This window comes from Oryctolagus cuniculus, chromosome 3, assembly GCF_964237555.1.
Source record: "Oryctolagus cuniculus chromosome 3, mOryCun1.1, whole genome shotgun sequence".
NCBI classification, from domain to species: domain Eukaryota; kingdom Metazoa; phylum Chordata; class Mammalia; order Lagomorpha; family Leporidae; genus Oryctolagus; species Oryctolagus cuniculus.
The window spans coordinates 79,783,946-79,810,716 of record NC_091434.1 but is presented as its reverse complement, the minus strand read 5'-3'; the positions used below and the strand labels follow the sequence as shown (position 1 = coordinate 79,810,716).

Genomic DNA, 26,771 nt, shown 5'->3' with positions numbered 1-26,771 from the left:
GTAGGACTCCTTTTTAGAATTTGCTGTAAGATTGGTCTGGTGGTAGTAAATTATCTGTTTTTGCATACCTGGGAAATACTTTATTTTTTCTTCACTTCTAAAGTATAGCTTCACTGGTTATAATATTCTTGATTGCAGGGTTTCTTTTTTTTTTTCCTTTTAAGATCTTGAATATATCATCCCATTCTATTTTGGCCTGTAGGGTTTCTGTTGAGAAGTCTGATGTTAGTCATATTGGTTTTCCTTTATATTAAATGGATGCTTTTCTCTGACTGTCTTTAAGATTTTCTCATTGTACTTCACTTGTGAACTTTTGACACTGTGACTAGAAAATCTTCTTGGAGATTTTTTTTGGCTGAATCTGCTAAGGGAAATTTGAGCTTCTTGTACTTGGATGTCCAAGTCTCTTAAGACTTGGGAAGTTTTCATCTCTCTCTCTTTTTTTTTTTTTTTTTTTTTTTTTGAATGGAGAGTGAGAGAGAGAGACAGAGAGAAAGGTCTTCCTTTGCCATTGGTTCACGCTCCAATGGCCGCCACAGCTGGCACACTGCGGCCAGTGCACCATGCTGATCTGAAGGCAGGAGCCAGGTACTTATCCTGGTCTCCCATGGGGTGCAGGGCCTAAGCACTTGGGCCATCCTCCACTGCCTTCCCTGGCCACAGCAGAGAGATGGCCTGGAAGAGGGGCAACCGGGACAGAATCCGGTGCCCCGACCAGGACTAGAACCTGGTGTGCCGGCGCCACTAGGTGGAGGATTAGCCTATTGAGCCGCGGTGCCGGCCATTTTTCATCTCTTATTTTAACACCCTTTTCCTTCTCATTTCCTTTAGAAATCTGTATAACAGAAATAATTTGTTGCTTAATTGTACCCCATATTTCACATAGGCTTTATTCATTCTTCTCATTTTTGCCTGATTGGTTATTTCAAATGTCTTCCAGATCAAAAATTCTTTCCTTCACTTGGTCTATTCTTCTGTTGAAGCTCTCAATTGTGTTTTTTATTGCATTCATTGAAGTTTTCATCTCCAAAATTTCTGTTTGGTTCACTTAATAATTTCTATCTTCTTAATGAATTTTTCATTCATGTCAGCTATTGATTTCCTTGTTTCTTTAAGCCGTCTATCTGTATTCTCTTGCATTGCATTGAGTTTCCTTACATTCATTATTTTGAAATCTATTTCTGGCATTTCATAGATTTACATCAGATCATGATCTAATTCTGGAGAACTGTTATGTTCTTTTGGAGACATCCTTATACCTTGCTTCTTCATCTTTCCTATTTCCCTACATCAACATCCATGCAACTAGTCTAATGGTCCCTCTTCTTTCTGAAGTAGGTTTTATTAGAAAAGAGCATATTGTTTACTGGGAATACAGGTATCACTTGGTTTGTTGCTTTGGCTTTGGTTCTAGGTAAGCCAAGAAGCATCACCTCTGAGTGAGTTCTTTGCTTTAATCAGTATCAGCTTGCCCAAGTAACACGGTGCTCTAGTCTGCAGCAGTTCATAGGGAGTAGAAGTGTGACTTTGAGGTTAATGTGGGCTTTTTAGGGTGTATATCTTCAGTCCCCAGAGACTTCACAGTTACACTATGGATTGTGATAGCCAGGGCCTCATTCTTGGTGCTAAGGGATAAAGGGGGGCTGTCTCTTTGTCCTACTGGCAAGCCTGAATGATACTGGGAATTTTGGCACCAATAGCTGTGGCTCCAGGACTGTCTGTTGTACATGAGCCCTTCCCCAGGGTCTACTGGGAGAGTGCAAATGATGCTAGGACTTATTACACCAAAATCCTAGTCTCAGAACATTTGCAATCCTTAAGTACTCAGATCAGATTTCAAGGCCACTTAGAGACTTTAGAAGAGGATATTAGTAATAGAATAAATGGCTTGCCATGTTAATATTTTTAAAATCTACTTCTTAAAATACAGCTAAGCTATTAGTATATTTTTGATATTGTAATGTAACTATATTTATCATGTTAGTGTGATATTTGATGTAGTGTTTCTAATTGGAAAATCAAGAAAAAGTCTTTTAAATGAGTGTTTTTATCACCCTGTCAGCATGTTAAATTGAGAGAGGCTGGTGTTGTGGAGCAGTGGATTAGGCCACTGCTTGCAATGTGGGCATTCTAAATATGAGTGCCAGTTTGAATCTTGGCTGCTCTGCTACCCATCATTCTCCCTGATAATGTGCCTGGAAAGGCAGCAGAGGATGTCTCAAGTGTCTGGGCCTCTGCCACTCGTGTGGGAAACCTGGATGGATTTCCTGGTTTTAGCATTGACCAGCCCTGGCTACTAGGGCCATCTGGGGAGTGAACCGGTAAATGGAAAATTTCTCTGTCTGTCAAATAAAGAAATAAGCAAGTCTTTTAAAAATGATAGAATATTTGAAAGCAGAATTTTCCTGGAAATTTTGAGATGTCCTGTCACTGTAAAATAGGCCAGCATAGTGAATAATATGAGTCCCTAACCTCAAGTATTTGTTCCATTTCATCTTATGTCAACCATGAAAATTATCATCAATATTTAAATGATGTTTCATATAAATTAACTTTTCTTATTTATCCTTATTTTGGTTTTCCCCACTTATTATATCATTGCTCTGTACTTCAATCAGGAGATATTAGGTTATATTGCAGGAACAACCAACAAAAATCTTGGAGGCTTAACATGAAAAAGTTCATTTCTGTCATGTTGGATGACCCTGATGGGCTAGCAGAGGGGCTCTGCTCTTTATAGTCACTCAGGCAGACAGACTTGTGAAAGTCTATCTGGACCTAAGTTTTCTGTCACTAAGCCAGACAACAGGTAAGTGTGAAAAGTCACACACTGGTTCTCATCATTTCCATTCAGAAGTGACATGTGAACACTGAAACAGAACACAGCAAATCCACATATCAAATAAGGCAGAGCAGTACAATCCTCTCATATGTATAGAAGAAGATCAGGAATACTGGTGAACAACTTGACTGACTGGCACAATGGGAGTGTGCATGTGGGTGTGTGCACAGGAGTGTGTGTGTATAGGCAGAATATAAAAACACATTCTTCTTTCTGTATATATGAAATATATCTGGAATATCCAATACGACACTAACATAACATTATTTTTTTCAAACTTAGAAAAAAGTTGAGCTTTAAATTAGTTTACATATGCCACAGTATAAATATTATTAATGTTTCTAATCATGCTACAAATTTAGATCTCTGTTTTAAAGCAAGGACTTCCTCCAGAAATTCTCAGTTACTCACCTACTGATAACCTTCGCCCAACTTAAATCATTAATTCTAATTTAATAAGCTTCCTTTCATACTCCCTTTCCTCTTCTTCACTCCTTGCCTCCAGAAATTTCAGTGTTCATTCTGCAATGATAAGAAAAATAGGTATCTGTGTGAATTAATGAAATAAACCCTTATATTTAAATATATTTTATTAACATAAAGAGAACAGATTTCATGTATGTTAAAGATACAATTTTTTTTTTGACAGGCAGAGTTAGACAGTGAGAGAGAGAGACAGAGAGAAAAGTCTTCCTTCCATTGGTTCACCCCTCAACGGCCGCTACGGCCGGCGTGCTGTGCTGATCCAAAGCCAGGAGCCAGGTGCTTCCTCCTTGTCTCCCATGCAGGTGCAGGGCCCAAGCACTTGGGCCATCCTCCACTGCCTTCCCGGGCCACAGCAGAGAGCTAGACAGGAAGAGGAGCAATGGGGACAGAATCCGGCGCCCCAATCGGGACTAGAACACAGTGTGCCGGTGCCACAGGTGGAGGATTAGCCTAGTGAGCTGTGGTGCCAGCCCAAAGATACAATTTTAAGAACATAGTGATACTTCCCTTCCTCTCTCCCTCCTCCTTCCTTTCTTTTAATTTTCATGATGACATCTTTTCAATTTATAAGTATATGTTTAATACTCCACTACATATAGTATTTTTTTTTTTATTTTATTTTTGACAGGCAGAGTGGACAGTGCGCGAGAGAGAGACAGAGAGAAAGGTCTTCCTTTTACTGTTGGTTCACCCTCCAATGGCCGCCACGGCCGGCGCGCTGCAGTGGGCGCATCACGCTGATCCGAAGGCAGGAGCCAGGTGCTTCTCCTGGTCTCCCATGCAGGTGCAGGGCCCAAGCACTTGGGCCATCCTCCACTGCACTCCCGGGCCATAGCAGAGGGCTGGCCTGGAAGAGGGGCAACCGGGACAGAATCCGGCGCCCCGACTGGGACTAGAACTGGGTGTGCCGGTGCCACAAGCCGGAGGATTAGCCTAGTGAGCCGCGGCTCAGGCCACATATAGTATTCAATAAGTAAAAAGTAGAAAGACCACTGTTCTACAGGAATATAGCCAAGGACTATAAACAATAATCAAATCAAAATTGTCAATTTCACTCTTACACATTCACTTTTTTGTGTCGTATACATTAGCTACCACAAATCATGGTATGATATCACAAATGTGATTTTTTGGGGGTTTGACTTGTTTAATTAACCATAATTATCTCCAATTGCATCCATTTTGTTGCAAAAGACATAACTTTATTTATTTATTTATTTATTTACATTACAAATTTTAGAGTCAGAGCTGCCTATTTCTTAAATTGTTATAATCAGATTGAGAAAACTGGGAAATAAAAAAATTATAAGTTTTAATTGGTTTTAACTCTAAATGGCACTTGTTTTCCTTTTATAGGTATTTCATGATGTTGCTTACAAAGCTAAAGATCGTAATGACCTGGTATCAGGAATTGACGAATTTCTGGATCAGGTTACTGTTCTCCCTCCTGGAGAATGGGACCCAAGCATTAGAATAGAGCCGCCCAAAAATGTTCCTTCCCAGGTATGTATATTTGAAAAAACATTTTTTAAAATCCCAGTATGCTGTTATTATTTAAATGCAAGTCATAACATAGTAGAATCCATCAAAATATTCAAGTGATTAAATTATAACCTCTAAGAAAGCAGAAGCATGAAGTTACAAAATTTTTCTTGATTCTGCTACAACCCAATATGCCTCACAGAGAAATTTGGCATTTTTTATGATAAACCATTAAATTTAGCAGTTCCATGTAAGCAAAAGGATTTTAGATCCAAGTTGAAACATACTACACCAGAGAAAAATTAAAATTTTAACACTATAAAATAAGGCCTGAGAAAAATCCCATCACTGGCCCATCACTTTAAAATTGGCAAGTATTAGGAAAATTCAAAGCCATGCTTACTCATGTTATGTAGAAAATTCTAATACTGCTAATCAGAGTAAAATTTGGGAAGAGCTTTTAAAAATTACAAATATTATATTTATATAAATTTTGAGTGGTTGTATGATATAAAAATTGCAAAAATTTTCCAATTTTAATTAAAATTAAATTTAATTAAAATTCTCTAATTTTAATTAAAATTAAATTTAATTAAAATTCTCTAATTTTAATTAAAATTTAATTTAAATTTTCTAATTTTAATTAAAATTAAATTTAATTTAAATTTTCTAATTTTAATTAAAATTAAATTTAATTTAAATTTTCTAATTTTAATTAAAATTAAACGTGTATCCTACCCATCACAAAATCATGAAAGATTGAAATAAAGAATGCTTGGGGTCATTTTCTTGCCACATGTGTGAGTGTTCAGAGCAGTGACCAAATATCAAGTCTATTCCTCATATTGTCACCACTGTTTCTGCTTAATCTCCTCCCAGAACCATCTCAACTATCATTTATTCACCCTTGCTTATGGCCCTGCCCTTGTGGAATCCAATCTGGTTTGACTCTGCTGTTCTACCTAAAGTGACAGATTGCCTCATTGACTCAGCCCTGGACTGAGAAGTTTTTTTTTTTTTTTTAAACTTTTATTTAATGCATATAAATTTCCAAAGTACGACTTATGGATTACAATGGCTTCCCCCCCATACCGTCCCTCCCACCCACAACCCTCCCCTTTCCCACTCCCTCTCCCCTTCCATTCACATCAAGATTCATTTTTGATTATCTTAATATACAGAAGATCAGCTTAGTATACATCAAGTATGGATTTCAACAGTTTGCTCCCACACAGAAACATAAAGTGAAAAATAATAGATGATTTTTTTTTAAATGATGATGAAATCAGAGCAGACCTATTGTCATGTTTAATCCCAGTGAGAGTCAAGTTGGGAATTGATAATTTCTTTTTTTTTTTTTACAGAAGATCAGTTTAGTATGCATTAAGTAAGGATTTCAACAGTTTGCACCCCCATAGAAACACAAAGTGAAATATATTGTTTGAGTACTCGTTATAGCATTAAATCTCAATGTACAGCACATTAAGGATAGAGATCCTACATGAGGAGTAAGTGCACAGTGACTCCTGTTGTTGACTTTACCAATTGACACTCCTGTCTATGGCATCAGTAATCTCCCTATGCTCCAGTCATGAGTTTCCAAGGCTATGGAAGCCCTCTGAGTTCTCCGACTCTTACCTTGTTTAGACAAGGTCATAGTCAAAGTGGAGGTTCTCTCCTCCCTTCAGAGAAAGGTACCTCCTTCTTTGATGACCTGTTCTTTCCACTGGGATCTCACTCGCAGAGATCTTTTGCCAGAGTGTCTTGGCTTTCCATGCCTGAAATACTCTCATGAGCTTTTCAGCCAGCTCCGAATGCCTTTAGGGCTGATTCTGAGGCCAGAGTGCTATTTAGGACATCTGCCATTCTATGAGTCTGCTGAGTATCTCAGTTCCCATGTTGGATCACTCTCCCCTTTATTTACTCCATCGGTTAGCGTTAGCAGGTACTAGACTTGTCTATGTGCTCCCTTTGACTCCCAGTCCCTCCACCATGACCAACTGTGAACTGAAACTGATCACCTGGAACAGTGAGATGGCATTGGTACATGCCACCTCGATGGGATTGAATTGGAATCCCCTGGTATGCTTCCAACTCCACCACTTGGGGCAATTCAACAGGAAGATATAACAATTATCAATGTATATGCACCTAACTACAGGGCACCAGTTTATCTAAAAGATTTATTAACGGACTTAAAGGGAGACTTAGACCCCAATACAGTAGTACTGGGGGACTTCAATACTCCACTCTCAGAAATAGACAGATCATCCGGTCAGAAGATCAACAAGGATACAGTAGATTTAAACGACACTATAGCCCAAATGGATCTAACAGATATATACAGAACTTTCAATCCTACAGCTAAAGATTTTACATTCTTCTCAGCAGTACATGGAAGCTTCTCTAGGATTGACCACATACTAGGCCATAAAGCAAGTCTCAGCAAATTCAAAAGAATTAGAATCATACCATGCAGCTTCTCAGACCATAAAGGAATGAAGTTGGAAATTAGCAACTCAGGAATCCCTAGAGCATACGCAAACACATGGAGATTGAACAACATGCTCCTGAATGAACAATGGGTCATAGAAGAAATCAAAAGAGAAATCAAAAACTTTCTGGAAGTAAATGAGGATAACAGCACAACATACCAAAACTTATGGGATGCAGCAAAAGCAGTGTTAAGAGGAAAGTTTATATCAATAGGTGCCTACATCAAGAAATTGGAAAGACACCAAATAGATGAGCTTTCAATTCACCTCAAGGATCTAGAAAACCTACAGCAAACCAGACCCAAATCTAGTAGGAGAAGAGAAATAATTAAAATCAGAGAAGAAATCAACAGGATTGAATCAAGAAAAACATTACAAAAAATCAGCCAAACGAGGAGCTGGTTTTTTGAAAAAATAAACAAAATTGACACCCCATTGGCCCAACTAACTAAAAAAAGAAGAGAAAAGACCCAAATCAATAAAATCAGAGATGAAAAAGGAAACGTAACAACAGACACCACAGAAATAAAAAGAATCATCAGAAATTACTACAAGGACTTGTATGCCAGCAAACAGGGAAACCTATCTATCAGAAATGGATAGATTCCTGGACACATGCAACCTGCCTAAATTGAACCAGGAAGACATCGAAAACCTAAACAGACCCATAACTGAGACAGAAATTGAAACAGTAATAAAGGCCCTCCCAACAAAGAAAAGCCCAGGACCAGATGGATTCACTGCTGAATTCTACCAGACATTTAAAGAAGAACTAACTCCAATTCTTCTCAAACTATTCAGAACAATCGAAGAAGAGGGAGTCCTCCCAAATTCTTTCTATGAAGCCAGCATCACCTTAATTCCTAAGCCAGAAAAAGATGCAGCACTGAAAGAGAATTACAGACCAATATCCCTGATGAACATAGATGCAAAAATCCTCAATAAAATTCTCGCCAATAGAATGCAACAACACATCAGAAAGATCATCCACCCAGACCAAGTGGGATTTATCCCTGGTATGCAGGGATGGTTTAATGTGTGCAAGACAATCAATGTGATACACCACATTAACAGACTGCAGAAGAAAAACCATATGATTATCTCAATAGATGCCGAGAAAGCATTTGATAAAATACAACACCCGTTCATGATGAAAACTCTAAGCAAACTGGGTTTGGAAGGAACATTCCTCAATACAATCAAAGCAATCTATGAAAAACCCACAGCCAACATCCTATTGAATGGAGAAAAGTTGGAAGCATTTCCACTGAGATCTGGAACCAGACAGGGATGTCCACTCTCACCACTGCTATTCAATATAGTTCTGGAGGTTCTAGCCAGAGCTATTAGGCAAGAAAAAGAAATTAAAGGGATAAAAATTGGGAAGGAAGAACTCAAACTATCCCTCTTTGCAGATGACATGATTCTGTATTTAGGGGACCCAAAGAACTCTACTAAGAGACTATTGGAACTCATAGAAGAGTTTGGCAAAGTAGCAGGGTATAAAATCAATGCACAAAAATCAACAGCCTTTGTATACACAGACAATGCCATGGCTGAGGAAGAACTTCTAAGATCAATCCCATTCACAATAGCTACAAAAACAATCAAATACCTTGGAATAAACTTAACCAAAGACGTTAAAGATCTCTACGATGAAAATTACAAAACCTTAAAGAAAGAAATAGAAGAGGATACCAAGAAATGGAAAAATCTTCCATGCTCATGGATTGGAAGAATCAATATCATCAAAATGTCCATTCTCCCAAAAGCAATTTACAGATTCAATGGACTGAGAAGTTTTTTTGGTTAGTCAGAGGTGGGCAAATTAGCAGGTGTACTACTCAACCATGAATGCTTAAAAGGTTGTTTCAATGCCATGGTCAATTTAAAGAAAATATACAAACATCTTGCTTTTCTATTTTCATCCTGAAATTATTTCATAATTGTTAGATAATTTTTACTTTCTTTATCTCATCTTTTTTTCTGTAACTGCAACCACACAGTTTCAGTTGATTTCTTACTAAAATAAATAAAATTGCTTAAGCAGTAATTTTAAGGACTGTAGATTGTCTAATTTCTATACTTATGTATATCTTTATCCTAATAATATTGCAAAAGGTAATATAATGCTTCTTGAAGTAATAAGAAATTCTTTAATTGATGTTATTTGGAAAAAAATCATTGAAAATATTAATGTATTGAGAGTGAGACTTTAAAAGTCACTATATTACCAATTTATCCTTCAAATGTTAAAGGTGAAGTCAAACATTTTTAAAGCACTTTCATTTTGAGGAATAGTGTTTTTGAGGCGAGTTGAAGGATGAAAGGTTTTATTTTACATTATTTTATGAGATTTCCTAGAATCAGAATTTTTATTCTGAGTATTGAGAGGCAGAAGTAAAAAGCACATTGAATTTAAAACTCAAGGCATTTGAGTTCTTCCATTATTTATTTGAGTTTGAACAAATGCTTTAATCTGTTTATACTTATTTATATCACCACTGTCTACTACAACTTTCTGTAATGATGAAAATGTTCTATATCTATGCTATTTAATAATCAGGCTATTACTGAGAACTAGAAATGCAACTAATGCCACTGAAGAACAGAATTTTTAATTTTAATTAACTTCAATTTAAGTAGACATGTTTGGTTAATGGATATCTTATGCAATGAGTTTCAATTAGAGATAGAACTATTTCTTTACAACATTAATATATTTAAAACATTATAATCAAATAATATATCATTTGAAGCTATATTTTTCTCTTAATAGATATAGTAAAGTAAATTAAAATATGTATTATGCACACTGATCACATACTCATTCAAGTAATAATTTCCCCCTTGGGCAATTTCCATGGTTTTTATTCTTTTGAAAATGTTAAAAATCACAGAATTTTAAACTTTTTCTTTCAGTTAAGAGAAGAGTAAGCTGTCACTTCAAGGGGTAATCCTGAACATATGCACTATAATTTGCTGTCATTCATTACAACTACCTTGAATGTGTTCTCAGCTTCTTTGTTTTTCTCTCATGCCTTTCCCTTGTTTATCCAAACCACAACCTGTGAGAATACAACTCTTTACCCTGACTTACATTGATGTAGCTGAAGCTGAAAGAAAATGTAACTATGCTGACTGGTTTAAACAAATTCATGGCCAAATACTTCAAGTGGTTCCTTTGCTATTGCAAGTTCATCTAACTATACTTCCCAAAAGCTATCATTCTCTTTAGATGATGATTTCACATTTGTCTTTTCTCTGCAAACCTTCAGAATTTTTTCTGACCATTTTTAACATATTGACTTGCTTTTTAATTCCTTGAGAAACTTGAAAGAATTCACAAAGAACTTCCTAGACTCCCAATCTCATACCTATTCACTTGACAGGATCTACGCCTACATATTCTGCCTTCCCATATATTATTACTGAGGAATTATCCAAAGCCAGCCTTCTACTTAGGCACTAGACCCCATACTTTTCTCATCTATTCAAGGACATTACCATTTCTCATTTCCCTCTATATAATTATTTTGTTCTGCATTATATAATTTTTATTGGCAAAGAACATACTGTTAGTTCACTGATGTAAAAAAAGAATTCACCTGGCTGTTAAGGTGATGTTTGGGATGTCCACATCCCATATTGAAGTGCTGGCTCCACTTCTGATGGTAGCTTCCTGCCATTGTGCACCCTGGAGGGCACTTGAGTCCCTGCCAGCCACTCAGGAGACCCAAACTGAATTCCAGGCTCCTGGCTTTGGCTTCCTCCAGCCTCATCATTACAGTCATTTTGAGGGGAGATGAGGAGAACCAGCAGATGGAAGATCTCTCTGTCTCTCTCTCTCTCCATTTCAAATACATTAATTTTTTAAAAAATTAAGTTGTTTGTTGATAATGATTGCCTTGCCAGCTACTCACCCACTTCTCCTTCATTCCTCTTTGCAGCATAATTCCACAGAAATGTTCTCAATACCACTCACCAGTACCTCTTTCCAATGCTCTCTTAACCCATATATCAATAAGGCTTGCCCCATCATGTCATTAGAAATGTACAGAAAGTTCACCAATGACCACAGTATCAAATATCATGATCAATTCTCAGTCTGCCTTTTGTTGAACTTACCGGTGAACAGTATTTGACAGAGTTGACACCTGGCTTTTCCTTGGTGTACTTTAGTTGCTGGGCTCCCAACATTTCAGACCCTCTAGGTTCCTCTACTTCACTGGTCAGGCCTGTTTCTCATGCTGTTTCCTTCTTTTCTCTCTGATTTATGATGAAGTGATGCAAGGCTCAGTCCTCAGTCATCTTTTCTACTCTATCTATGCACACTCTTTTAGTAAAGTCATCAAATTGTATAGCTTCAAATCTGCTTCCAAATATATTTACCACCTTAAACTTGAGAGTCATCTATCCAACTGCCTATCTAATGTCTCCACTTGATTGTCTTATAGACATCTAAAGCTCAACATGTAGACAATTTGAACTGATCTGTAGATCTTCTCACTTCTGTACCCATATACTTCCTTGCATTTATGATATTTAAAAACAATATAATGTTTCTTGAATATGACAAGAAACTCAAATCTTCTCCATCTGCATCGTTCATTCTTGACTAACTGCTAACCACGTACTTATAGTTGATCAGCTCTAAACTTCTTTTCTTTTCTCTGATACCTGACTTCCATTCTGCCAGAGAATTCTGTAGGTTTTGCCTTCAACATTTATTCAGAATTATGCCATTTCTCACTACTACTGCCACGTTGTTTCTGCTTTTAGCCACTAGAATCTGTTCTCATGAGGAATCCAAATTAGATTATACCACTTCTCACTTCAAAATTGCAAAATTTCCCCTACTTGATTGAGAATGAAAGCTAAGCATTTCCTTGGCCTAATAAATCTACACAGTCAGGCCTCTCTGCACATCTGATAAGTCACCTCCTATCACTTTCTTCCTCTGTCTCTTCTCCAACCATACTGACCTCGTTGTTCTGTGTTCTTCAAGCCCTCCCACCATTTTATTGCCTTATTACCATATGGTGGGCTTCTCTTTCCTCCTTGATATCCCCACATTATTTTTTTTTAATTTTTTTTTTTTTTATTTTTGACAGGCAGAGTGGACAGTGAGAGAGAGAGACAGAGAGAGAAAGGTCTTCCTTTGCCGTTGGTTCACCCTCCAATGGCCGCCGCTGCAGCCGGCGCACCGTGCTGATCCGATGGCAGGAGCCAGGATCCAGGTGCTTTTTCCTGGTCTCCCATGGGGTGCAGGGCCCAAGCACCTGGGCCATCCTCCACTGCACTCCCTGGCCATAGCAGAGAGCTGGCCTGGAAGAGGGGCAACCGGGACAGAATCCGGCGCCCCAACCGGGACTAGAACCCGGTGTGCCGGCGCCGCAAGGTGGAGGATTAGCCTATTGAGCCACGGCGCCGGCTGATATCCCCACATTATTCTCCTGTCTAATTTCCTTACCTCCCTGCAGTTTTTCTCACATGATACTTTCTCAGTGAGCCTGCCTGACCACTCTCTCACCTCCCTACCACCTCCCATCCCCCTTTAGTTTGCTCTAAACTTGTCCTTTTCCATAGCTCTTACTCTTTCTAACATGCTTTTGAATTAATTCAGTCCTTTGTTTAATTTTTCATTGTTTGCCTTCCCCATTGGAATGTAAGCTCCATAGCTCTGATTGGTCTACTAGTATATTCCCAGGGTATAACACTTTAAAAACACCTAAAATATCTATGTTTTGGGAAAATATTTTCTATATTTTTCACAGTGCTCATTGATATTGATCATACACAAATGCCCTTTTTCTTTGCTCCTTGAAGACCAAGTAATATCATTTGCTTTCTGAATTGTGTGCAAGCAATATAATATGTCTCTAGGTGATTGGGAAGGAGATATGGAGGACTCCTAAGTCTTTCTCTAATGCATCATATGTAATTGGAAAGGTATTTCTTTCACCAGTTACCAGATATCTTTTATTTTTGAGGTTCAGTTTCATTGTATCTATCCATATGTCTGGGAAGATTATAAAATCTTAAAAAGAGAATTCCCCATTTCAAAATCTATATTTACCATGTTTTAGACCTTTATCATTATGTGTAAACATCCCATTTTATGTAAGATCAGTTCATGAGTCACTTTTTCTTCTTCACATTGAAACCAATTGTACTTTGCAATGACAATCGAGTAAAATTCTCAATTGCAGCACTGAAATTTTTTGCTAGTTGTTTATTTGAGAGACATAGAGAGAGAAAGAGAAAGAGGAGAGAGAATTCCAATCTTCTGATTCACTCCCCTAATACCCACATTAGCCAGGACTGGGCCAGGCCAGATCTACAACCTAGGAACTCCATCCAGGTGTCCCATGTGTGTGGTAGAAACCCAGTTATTTCAGTGATTACCTGCAACTTCCTAGGGTGTATATATATATATATTTTTTTTTTGGACAGGCAGAGTGGACAGTGAGAGAGACAGAGAAAGGTCTTCCTTTTGCCGTTGGTTCACCCTCCAATGGCCGCCGCGGCAGGCGCGCTGCGGCTGGCGCACCGTGCTGATCCGATGGCAGGAGCCAGGTGCTTTTCCTGGTCTCCCATGGGGTGCAGGGCCCAAGCACTTGGGCCATCCTCCACTGCACTCCCTGGCCACAGCAGAGAGCTGGCCTGGAAGAGGGGCAACCGGGACAGAATCCGGTGCCCCGACCGGGACTAGAACCCAGTGTACAAGGCGGAGGATTAGCCTAGTGAGCCGCGGCTCTGGCTCCTAGGGTGTATATTAGCAGAAAACATAGCTAAAACTTGAACCCAGGCAATCTGATATGGGATGTTGGTATCCCAACCATTAGGCTAAATACTTGCTCCTAAAATTGTTTTATTGAACATATTTCTGTGCTCAAAGATCATTATAGACAGGATTTTAGTTAGAATTTCCTGATATTTAAAAATTCTCACTGACAAAGGTAGTTGGAATAGACCTATGATAGAGGAACACTACATAAATGGTTGATAATTGGTCATAATTCAACGAAATGCTTTCTTTAGCCAACGTCTTTGAGTTCCTTGGATGGAAGTTATTATCTGAATCCCAGAGGAGTATAGAGCTCAAAAATAATTATGATAGTTAATGTTTAATGAATCAGGCCGCCCAAAGCCCTGAATAAGTAAGCACCCCATGGGAGACCAGGAAAAGCACCTGGCTCCTGGCTCCTGCCATTGGATCAGCGCGGTGCGCCGGCCGCAGCGCGCTGGCCGCGGCGGCCATTGGAGGGTGAACCAACGGCAAAGGAAGACCTTTCTCTCTGTCTCTTTCTCTCACTGTCCACTCTGCCTGTCAAAAAAAAAAAAAAAAAAAAAAAAGAAAGAAAAAATGTTTAATGAATCAACTATGCCATACCTAACACTTCCTCACTCCAAGCTGCTCTCCTACTCTCACCCTGGGTTTTCTCTCTCTCTCTCCTTCCCTGACTTCATTTTTCTTCAAGACTACTTAATCTCAACCTCAAATCTTATATTTATTTGTTTCTCTCTAATAACAGAATACTTTTTCTTCCTTATCTTTGCAACTCTAACATCTATAACACTGAATGACACACACAAGGAACCTAATAAATATGAGTTGAAAGAATAAATAAATGTTCTTTACCTCATTCAGTTTTCTCAGCCACACCATAAGATAGGTTCTGTTGCTACTATACCCATTAAACAGAGGAAGAAACTAAAGCTTGAGGAGGCAACCAGCAAGTAAGTAACAGAGCCTGGGTTCTTTGCCTTCTGCATATTTCTTCAAAGAAAAAAATGTTATTTACAATTAGTGCCTGAAATTAGAACAAAGCAAAGCAAAACAAAACATATACACACTCAAATGCTTCCTGCAGGAGAAGAGGAAAATTCCTGCTGTACCAAATGGAACAGCAGCTCATGGAGAAGCTGAACCTCACGGAGGACATAGTGGACCTGAACTTCAGCGAACAGGAAGGTGAGTGAAAATCAATTATATGGGATTTTAAGTACCAAGTGACATAAAATTCTTGTCTGTCAGGGGAATTGCTATTTTGAAATCAAATTTATTTTATGCATTTAATACCTACTTTTTGGGAGTGAAATACAATTTAATTTAATTTATCTTCTATAACTAATGATTGTCATTACTGTTAAATCAGAACAGTGAATACACCATTCCATTTTATCTTACCTAGTATCTTATTTTGATGTGCATAAAATGCTTTCACAGATTCTTAGAATAAGTAAACTGTCAATTGATTCTTCCAATGGAGCCCATTGAAAGCTTCAAATTCAAGATTGAAATAAAAATAAATATCAAGAGCTCACTCTTTTAGACACTATCTCATTAAATGCAAGTAGGATGTATATATTGGTATTTTTTTATTTTTGTGGCTGTGGTTTGAAAGAGCTATATGATTTATTTTTCTAATCACACATCTTTGAAGAGATGAAAGCTTCAATTTATTTCTTAAAATGGTTCTTTATGGTTTCTTGACAGCTTGTCTCTCTCCAAGCAATGTGTGAGCAGAAAATCAAGAAACCCTTGGGTGGGTCTCTCTTCAGAGAGTGTTTGTGTACAGCCTCATAATTGAAAGCAGTTGCAAAGCCTTTTTAGGACAGATGCTCCCCTCCCACCAAGGCTACTTCCTGTACTGCTTGCAATGTGTCCTCTATGCTGACTTTCCAGTTGCTGACAACCTTGTGCTTTTTAATTCTCCTGTGTTCTTTCCCTTTAACTATGCTTTGTCTCTGAGGAAGCGTCCTTTAGCATCTTCCTCAGTCTTTATATAAAATTTGAGGTGGTTCAAATAATATTTTCCTTTTCCCTTTACTGGAAGCTTTGTTACTCATTCTGTTTGCTTCCATACCTTTAAATTCTGTCTTTTTATTTTTGGTGGTATCTCTCTCTCTCTCTCTCTCTCTCTCTCTCTCCCCCTCTCCCTTTTCCTCTCTCTCTCTCTCTCTCTCTCTCTCTCTCTCTCTCGGGTGTAACATGCCACATAGCTTAGATTTTTTTCGAAGTTCACTTTTCCTTACTGCTGCCTAAATCCTCCCAGGTCACCAATATCCGGTATCTTCGCTTCTCCAGAGTTCTTCCACAGATTCTGTTGCTGACATGACTTGAAGTATCCATTACTCATCTTCTCTCCTGGAGTTCCTGATGTACATCTGGGCTGCTCTTGCACTGTTCTCTGTAATGAACTCCCACTTCCAGATTTAGATTTTTACTGCTAAAAGCACATTTCTTACACAGTCATATAACAGCTATTTAGACTAATGTATGCTCTAATAAATAATTATTTAGAAAGCAATGGTCTAATCTAAATTTATGTCAAGACTATAAATATTAAATACTAATTAATAGTTCATAACCGCTTCAAATTATTTTGGGGATTATGTGGGATATAAATCATAAATCAATGCATAAATATACTAGTAGAGTTAATCTGTTTTGAATTGTGACTGTGACAAGTTAACAAATTATTGAGAAGTGACCCTCAAAATTACAATTATACACATTACGATTGTTTTACTGTGCATAGGTAGAGAACCTACAGTGATCTTTTTGTGTATAAATTTCACAGTTATCTGCAAGCTCTTCTGAGTTTCAAAGGCCTATATCTTTGTTTCTCAATTGGAATTTCATTCTTCTCAATCCTCTCCTGCTCCATAGCTCTCTGATGGAAGCAATCACCAGGAAAATCCAGTGATTCTAAAACTCTGTAATAGTAAGGGAATTACTGTTATGCAGCTATTATATCTACATTGCATAAGGAAAATTGAAGTAGCAGTCAGCATTTTCAGCTGTACTGAATATACACATTTTTCAAGGCCAACCAGAATTTATTTCTCAAGAGAACAATCATTTTGGAGGGAATTCAAAGACTGCCACATGTTGCTACTCAATGTACAAATGATGAGAATGCTTCTTTTTTTAAAAAAGATTTATTTATTTATTTGAAAGAGTTACACAGAGAAAGAAGGAGAGGCAAAGAGAGAGAGGGCTCTTCCATCCGCTGGTTCATTCCCCAATTGGCTGCAAAGGCCAGAGCTGCACCGATCCGAAGTCAGGAGCAGGAGCTTCTTTCAGTTCTCCCACATGGGTGCAGGGGCCCAAGCACTTGGGCCATCTTCTACTGCTTTCCCAGACCATAGCAGAGAGCTGGATCAGAAGTGGAGCTGTTGAGAATTGAACCGGTGCTCATATGGGATGCTGTTGCTGTAGGCAGTGGCTTTACCCACTACGCCACAGCACTGGCCCCAAGAATGCTTCTTTAATCATTCTCTCATTACTATAAGTAAAAACAATTTAGTCCTCAGATTTTAAGCATCATTTCACAATTTATTACTCCCCTCACTAAAATTCTCTTTTAAATGTTTCAATGTGCTCTTGGATATATTTTGAATAAGTGAATTTATACCAAGAATGATCACACTTGCATTGTGAAGATAGATGTTGAGCTATGCCTAGACAATAGTAGATCCAAATTACATGTATTTAGTTCAATTATTATTATAAAGTTGCCTCCTACTTTCATAAATATGAAAATAACTTTGGAACCTATCTGTCTTTACTGAGTATTACTGTTATCCATGCGCTCATGTAGATGGAATGCAAACAATTAGAAAAAACTGCCAGTGATTAAGGGTACTAGGCTTGAGCACAGGAGGTTGATATGGAATTGGCACAGCGATTAAAGTAATCCTTGAATCTCATTATTCTAATTTTGATTGGTGAACAGCCTTGATCTTGTTTGAGCGAACCTGGAATTTTTAAGTTGTTGATCCAATATTGAGTTAGGAATTGAGGTAAGAGTAATACAAAACCATCCCTATAGACCATGACAATATAGTGTAGGGGGTTACTGTGGTCTTACCTCTGCTGATGGAAAACATACTGTGATCTGGAAACAAAACAAACAGCATTTTTATTTGTGTGTTTTTTATATTGGATTTCACTGTTGTGTTTTCCCCCTGTCTTAGGATTTTTGGGGGACTTATTTTAGATATCAAAAGAAAAGCTCCATACTTCTGGAGTGACTTCAGAGATGCTTTCAGCCTGCAGTGCTTAGCATCTTTCCTATTTCTCTACTGCGCATGTATGTCTCCTGTCATCACATTTGGAGGACTGCTGGGAGAGGCAACTGAAGGTCGTATAGTATGTATTTTGTTTTCTCTGAACTTTGAAGCTTAATCATTGTTGAGATTCATAGATAAGTAGGCATTTAATTTTGGGTTCCTTTAATGAGAAGAGATTTGATGTATGATCTGGCAGATAATCTTTTTATGAATTTCCTGTATGGCTAGTGGAATTGATAATTTGGGATGGTAATATCTCAGAAGAACTACTTCTGTGTCTTACACAAAGTTCTCATCCAATTCTCTGCCCTTTGCCCTTTAATTGTAGGCTAATTTAGGCTGTGGTTCATGCCTCTCAATAGATCCATTTTCCATTTATCTGGACCATATTTCTAATCCTGAATCAATTTAAACTTTTGGTAAGCCAACAGAAAAGAGAGATAGGAAGGTAGAGAGGACACCTCTCCATCACTATCATTAATTTTCTGCCTACTGTCAGCCCCTTTTCTCATCCTTCTATCCTATGTCCTGCCCGTAATTGCTATGTTTTTCATAGTGAAAGGGAAAGCACATATTTTTGTATTTTTCCCTCCTTGTTAGAATGGCTGCCAGTACATCTTAGGCAATGAAACCATTTATATCTCTACACAGAGTGCAATCGAATCTCTCTTTGGAGCATCCATGACCGGCATTGCCTATTCCCTCTTTGGCGGACAGCCACTTACCATATTGGGAAGTACAGGACCAGTTTTGGTGTTTGAAAAGATTTTGTTTAAATTTTGCAAGTAAGTATTATGTACTCTTGGCCCTGGCCCTTTTCTTTTCTTAAATATTTATTTTTTTACTTGAGAGACAGAGTTACAGACAGTGAAGGAGAGACAGAAAGATCTTCTATCTGCAGATTGACTCCCCAAATGATCACAACAGCTGGAGCTGGGCCAATCTAAAGTCAGGAGCCAGGAGCTTCTTCCAGGTCTCCCAAGCGGGTAAAGGGGCCCAAAGATTCAAGCCATCTTCCACTGCTTTCCCAGGCCACATCAGAGAGCTAGTTTGGAAGTGGAACAGCAGGGAGTCAACTGGCATATGGAATGCTAGCACCATAGGTGGAGGCTTAGCTTACTACTTCACAGCGCCACCAAGCCCTTTTCTTCACTGTATTTGTGCTTCTCCCAGCATCACTTCTAGGATTTCTGGAGTGGCTGATATGATTCACTTTGTCCTTTATTTCTCCCCATAGAAGAGAAGAAATAAAGAGTATGTGTATTGTTTTATAATATTTATAAAATATAAAATTCAATTCTAAGCACTGAGAAACCTCTTTTAGGTTTGTCTCCTTAGTTTCCTTTAGACAAACCTTGAGTTTCCATATTAATGGGATGTGAAGTTTATTTATCTCTACTTCCTGAATTAGCCTTATCCCCATTTATTTATAATACTGGTACACTGTTAAATTGCTTCTTTCCACTGTTCTTTCTTTTTTGTCTTCCTAGGGAATATGGGCTGTCATACCTATCTTTAAGAGCTAGTATTGGACTGTGGACAGCAACACTGTGTATCATACTTGTAGCCACTGATGCAAGTTCTCTTGTCTGCTATATCACCCGGTTTACTGAAGAAGCTTTTGCTTCCCTTATTTGCATTATTTTCATTTATGAGGCTCTGGAGAAATTGTTTGAACTTAGTGAAGCATACCCAGTCAACATGCATAATGATTTGGAACTGCTGACTCAATATTCGTAAGTACTATTTCTCCTGTTGGTTATGGGGCTTTTCTTTTCACAAATATTGCTATTGTTACAGGGAATATGAAATTATTGAGTGCAAAATGTGCCTTACTCTGACTCATGACCTAAATCCCGGACTTACAAAATTAAGCAGAATTTTAAAAGTCTTCTAATTAGCCACTTATCTGATACTTGAGTTCTCATTAAAACATCACTGCAAAGAATATCTTTACAGTTACATTATATGCCAAATTTTCCCTACAATAAGTAGGTAATTAACCAAGGCAATTTTAATATACATAGATTTTGCTTTTGGAAAATCTATCATTGTTTAGATTATTTCAATTGACTATAAAGAATATACTACTGAAAACATAGGATTTCAAATTTACAGCAGCAAAGTAAAAGAAACACTTTGGGTCTAAGTAGTATTAGCTTGATGTTTAACAGTATGATAAAAACATAAAGGTATTACATTCAGGTATTACTTATTGGGGGTATTATAATGCAGGAGTAAAAATGAAATTTGACTTATTGCATTCTCTAGTTTTAGAAAGTTTGGAATTCCTTTAAGGCTGTGTCTACTGAGTATATGTGGCCTGTAAATGACTCTTTTATTTAATTTTTAGCATTTTAAAATATGTGTAGATTTTTATATAACCAATAGTTGGAGCAATATGCTCTTTATGAAATGGTTAAAACCTCTGCATCAACCTCCAAAGTTTTTGCTATAAATGGCTTAGATATGGCCTTAAACCCTTTGAAATTTTTTAATATTATTTACTACTAGAATATGATATTATTGAAATCACACAAAATAGTCCAACATTTTAGGTTTTTCTAAAGTTTTATTTATTTGGGGTTGGCATTTGGTGAAACAGGTAAAGCCCACCCCCAACACTGGCATCCCATATGGCCACCAATTTGAGTCCTAGCTCTCCACTTCTGACCCAGCTCCCTGCTAATAGATCTTGGAAACAGCAGAAGATGGCCCAACTGCCTGGGCCCCTGCAACCATGTGGGAGACCTGGATGAAGCTCCTGGCTCTTGACTCCTGGCTTCAACTTGGCCCAGCCCTGGCCATTGTGGCCATTTGGGGAGTGACTCAGCAGATGGAAGATCTCTCTATCTCTATCTCTATCTCTACCTCTATCTCTATCTCTATCTCTATCTCTATCTCTATCCTATCTCTGTCTCATTTCTCTCTGTAACTCTGCCTTCCAAATCAATGAAATCTTGAAAAGATTTAATTATTTGAAATACAAGGGGCCAAGCTGAAACCAGGATCCAGGAACTCTATCTTGGTCTCCCACATGAGTGGCAGAGGCCCAAGCACTTGGGCTATCTCCTGCTGCTTCCTAGATCCATTAGCAAGGAGCTGGATCAGAAGCAGAGCAGCCAGAACATGAACTGACACTCTGAATTGGGTTGCTGGAATTGCGATTGATGGCTTAATGTGCTGCACCACACCACCATCCCCAGTATTACAATTTCACTAAGAATGATGTAACTATAACATGCTTATTAGTATTTTGACATATTCTTGGTCTTTAGAAATAGTTTTTAACAGAGTACCCTTATTTTTGAACAAGAAAAAGAAACACAAAATAACTCTCAATAAAAGCAAATAGTGAGAATGTTGTGAACAGTGTTAAAGAAAGAATGTATATGTTAGAGACCCTCAGAAAGCCAGCAGATAGGACAGTAGTTTTTTCAGACCCAGGGATACCTGATATCTGCCGATTTCAACTATCTTTACTTGAAAAGAGAGTGTCACTGAATTTGGTATCCTAGCTAAAATATATAATTATCTCATGTTGGATTTTCATGCATATTGTATCCTGGGTACTAGCAAAATCATGATAAGTGATATTCTTTCCTTAATGAGCTTCCAGTTGAGTTGGGAATGCAGATAAACAAAAGAGCACCTCATCCAGATTTGGAGTTCAGACAAAGATTCCTAGAGGAAGTAATACAGAAGAAAAAGACCAGCTGGGGTTATTAGGAATGTGCTGTTAGACAAATGTTATGCACAGACTTGAATGTAAAAGGTTTGTTAATGCTTGGCAATATTTATCCAAAATCATATAGGTAGTAGTGAAATAAGAAATGAAATGAAAGCTGATGTAATTTTCAGTACACTGATAAATACAAATAAGCCCTACAAAAGAAATGATGTGGAACAAATAAAACAGGTTAAAACAGAACTGCTCTGTTTGAAGTAGTGGCACAGAGCCAATTGCTTACTTTTCTTTGGCTTCTTATGTACTTCAGACTTAAAAACACAGTTTAAGACCCTTTATTCTAGAAAGAAAGCGATTGGAGAAGCAAGGATTGAGTCCCAGAAAATGTTCACAACTTGAAGGTAAAATAATGAAAAAATTGCAACTGAGGGATAAAACTGTAAGAAAGAAATACCAGGAAAGGAAGGAACCATGGATAATGTCTGGGTGTAGGAGGGAAGATGCAAGAATGTATCAACAAGTCTCTAGAGATGTCATTGGTGTGGGAATCAAACTGAAGGGGGAAAGGATTTCAAAAAAGTTCAGTTAACTTTAAGAAATGGTGTTTGATAACCTAGAAGAGGCAGCATGATAGGCCAGTTTGCAAAAAAATTAATAAGGGAATAAATGGTAAAGAAATAGAGAAATTAGGCATGGATAATTCTGATGTCAAAGAAAGTGGAAAAGAAGATGCCTGCTGGAAATGGCAATGTCACGAGAAGAGCAATTGAGATGTGCGTGAAGAGCAATTTGCATGTATGGAAATAGAGAAAATGAATAGAGAATGGGGAGAGAGTGGGTAAACATAAGATTGCAACATCCCAGGAGCCAAAAAAATAGTGGAGGTGAGTAGAACAATGCACAGAAGATGATTTGAGAATGAAAACAGCTTTATGTATCCTCGATCCCTGCCAGTCATGATCAAGAGAGTCATAGGTCTGACTTTTTCCATGTTTCTATCTCTCTTTAAAAAGTGACTCTCTCAAGTGTAAGTTTTACTTGGATCAGTAAGGATGTCTGAAGCCTAATTATTTAAAGACTGAGCATAAATATGTGTGGATCACTGTATTCCATTGCTTGTTTCCTGTTCAACCTAAATTAGGGAGATAGAGGGACAAAAGACTTCCCTCACGGGCAGTGAAGTATGGTGGTGTCTGGTACCCTAGATGAGAGTAACAGAAACAGAGTAACAGTCTCCTGGAAAGGTGCTGCTGACCAGACACTCTTACTTCTCCGGTTCTTCATTTCTGTTTTCACTGCATGATTGCCTGGTTCCAGTGCAACTCACATTGTGTATGTGAATTTGACCAGGTCCTTACTGGTTCTCCAGAGAAGCAAAATCAATCTTTCTCATTATGCATATAATGGATATATTAGTGTATTTTAGTTACATGCATTAAAGAAAGTAGATAAGTTTTTGCTATAACATTTATTTTTATCATGTTGTATCGTATCATATTTTTACACAAAACCCAGTTTATGAAGTGGCTTTCTTTTTCCTGTCACTGTGACATTTTCACACTAGTCAGTTTCTAAGAGTCAATAATACTAATGCCCACCAGAAATTGTCTACTTCAAATGTTGCTAGCCTCATGCTTTCATAGGTTTTATTAGAAAAGCTCATAGAAATTGTAATAGCTAAGAGTGCTGTATCTGAGACTGTGATCTTTATAAACTGAATATGTCTATAATGCTATATATTTTGCTCAGGTGTTAGGTATTAGAAAATGTCATCTTGTTTAGGATCCATGTTTCCGATATTATTATTATGCTTCAGCCTCCTGTAATCAATTTTCTTAAATTCATAGCTCACCAATGAAATAAATAATGGCTTTGGTTTCCTAAGTGCTTTTCCTAACACCTCTAGCATCCTAATCATTTAACATGGTAATATATAATGTCTACATTATATATTATATTTGAAGATATATGCTTTCCTTTCATTTTGCCAAGACTAAGTGTCAAGATAATCTATTTTGTTTTGAGAATATATACATCTATGTTTTATATATTACATATCAGATGATCAAGTTGACTATGTCAGGTTTGCAATAAGTAATGAGTTTGTGGGGATTTTTTTCTTGGTTGTTCTGATTCTAAGAAATGGCAAAAAATAGAATGAAGTATTCTGGTTGTTCAAGTCCTATCCCAGTAGCAGTAGTATCCACCAGTATAATGGTTTACTGATTACCTATTTTGCTCTCACAACCTTAATGAGTTACAAACATTTTTGTGGACGGAATTAGTATCTCTTCATCTTTCAGAGAGCTTGGATATTAGGAGATACCAGTACATATTTGTTAAGTACCTGTCATCAATATTTATTTATTCTTCATATCTACTTTCAGCTATTGTTTTCCTTTGCTATAACTATCTTTTAAACTCATAAACCTTAAATAATAATCACTCCTACCTTCTTGTCAAATAGCTATGAGAAAGCAGCAATTTATAGGGTTATCAAATTACTAGAGGGAGAGTGTTAAGCAGGTATTTGTGGTTTCTTGATTGATATTTGTTGTTCATTTCCTTTTTCATCTCTGATTCTACTGATTTGGTGTTCTTCACTTTTTTTTTTTTGGTTAGTTTTTCCAGTGGTGTATCAATTTTGTTTATTTTTTCAAAAAACCAGCTCTTCATTTCACTGATCTAATTTCTTTAAATAACTGCTTCTTATCTACTGATACACACAACATCAGTGAAAAGCACTTTAAATAGGCAACAGAGTTAGTTTTCTAAGAAAGCATTCATAATAAAATATTCCTTCAACAACTTCACTGGATTATCTTATTCTTATAGCCCATTGTAAGTGAATATATTTAAAATAAAAGCAAGTATATTCTTGACAGAGTACTTAGAAATACATAGCTCTAAAAACTTGTGAACCATTGATCTAGTTACTAGAAATTTCAGTTTCTAAAAATATTAGTTAATATGGGTTCAGCCTCTACTAAAGCTTTTTTTTTAAGATTTATTTACTTGAGAGGCAGAGTCACAGAGAAAGAGGGAGAGATAGAGAGGGAAAGACAGAGAGAGATTTTCCATCTGCGGGATGACTCCCCACAATGGCCACAACAGCTGGTGCAGGGCCAGGCCAAAGCCAGGAGCCTGGAACTCCGTCTCAATCTCCTATGTGTGGAAGGGACCAAACACTTGGGCCATATTCCACTGCTTTTCCCAGGTGCATTGCCAGGGAACTGGAATGGAATTGGAGCAGCCAGAACACGAACTGGTGCTCATATGGAATGCGTATGTTGTAGGCTTAACCTTTTGCGCCACAACGTCAGCCCCTAAAATTTAATTTCAGAGAAAATAGTTATTTTTTCTTTTCAAGGTTTCTCAGAATATTTCACTTTATATTTACTGAAATCCTGTGAAGCTTTTTTTAATAATATGTTTTATAGAACAAGTCAATGAGTTATAACTTACCATTAATCAAATGAATTATGATGAAAAATGAAATGTCTTTTCTAATACATGCTGTGATCTCTTTTCTACCATTCAAACTTATCTCATGTGCTGAACATAATGCCATAATTTTTTTTAAATTTTATTTATTTGAGAGGTAGAGTTACAGACAGTGAGAGGGAGAGGCAAAGAGAAGGTTCTTCCATCTGTTGGTTCGCACCCCAAATGGCCACAATGGCAGGAGCTGAGCCAATCCAAAACCAGGAAGCAGGAGTTTCTTCCATGTCTCCTACATGGGTTCAGGGGCCCAAACACTTGGGCCTTCTTTTACTGCTTTCCCAAACCATAGCAGAGAGCTGGATCGGAAGAGGAGCAGCCGGGACTAGATGCTAGTGCCACAGGTGGAGGATTAACCTATTGCACCATGGCATTGGAACCTGCTATGAATTCTTTATGAGTTTAATGTAATACCACTATTGGCACTTTGTATATGATTAGATAATTTTACTCAAGGTAAAGGAATATCTGCCATTCCATTGGGAACTTTTGAGCAAATGATTTCCGCTCGTATAAAATATCAATAAATTATTCATTCATTCATCTCAATTTTGTTAGATGTCTTATGTGCCTCAGCTACATACTTTATAGTATTAGACATGCTAAGTAGAGATATTGCTGGGGCCGGCACTGTGGCGCAGCGGATTAAAGCCCTGGCCTGCAGCTCTGGCATCCCATATGGGCACTGGCTCTAGTCCTGGCTGCTCCTCTTCTGATCCAGCTCTCTGCCATGACCTGAGAAAGCAGCGGAAGATGGCCCAAGTCCTTGGGCCCCTGCACACATGTGGGAGACCTGGAAGAAGCTCCTGGCTCCTGGCTTTGGATCGATGCAGCTCCAGCTATTGTGGCCATCTGGGGAGTGAACCAGCGGATACAAGACCTCTCTGTCTCTACCTCTCTATGTAACTCTGTCTTTCAAATAAATAAAATAAATCTTTTAAAAAATAGATATTGCTAGAAACTGATCTTAGTGGAAGAAACACTTCCTTATATCTGTGGAAATTAACATGGTAATTGCTCTGAACACTATTCTTACTAGATTTTTGTAGAACTAACCACATTAAGTTAGCTCAGCACATTTATGAATAATACAACTCTTGATATTATAAGGTGTTTGGCATATAAATGTTACTATTATTTAATAATATCAAATGAAGAAGAATATATACACTCCTGAAAACAAAGACATTCA

The 26,771-nt window shown here is 37.6% G+C and overlaps 1 protein-coding gene across 13 annotated transcripts in view; it reads left to right on the top strand.

The window, feature by feature from the left end:
• Window positions 1–26,771, top strand: part of SLC4A10 (solute carrier family 4 member 10) — a 333,141-nt gene that overhangs the window by 242,853 nt on the left and 63,517 nt on the right. For all 13 annotated transcript variants that reach the window (XM_051848038.2, XM_051848035.2, XM_017342639.3 and 10 more), the window contains 5 exon segments: window positions 4,685–4,831; window positions 15,183–15,283; window positions 18,295–18,469; window positions 19,042–19,175; window positions 19,881–20,126. In XM_051848038.2, the coding sequence (XP_051703998.1) occupies window positions 4,685–4,831; window positions 15,183–15,283; window positions 18,295–18,469; window positions 19,042–19,175; window positions 19,881–20,126 (803 nt within the window).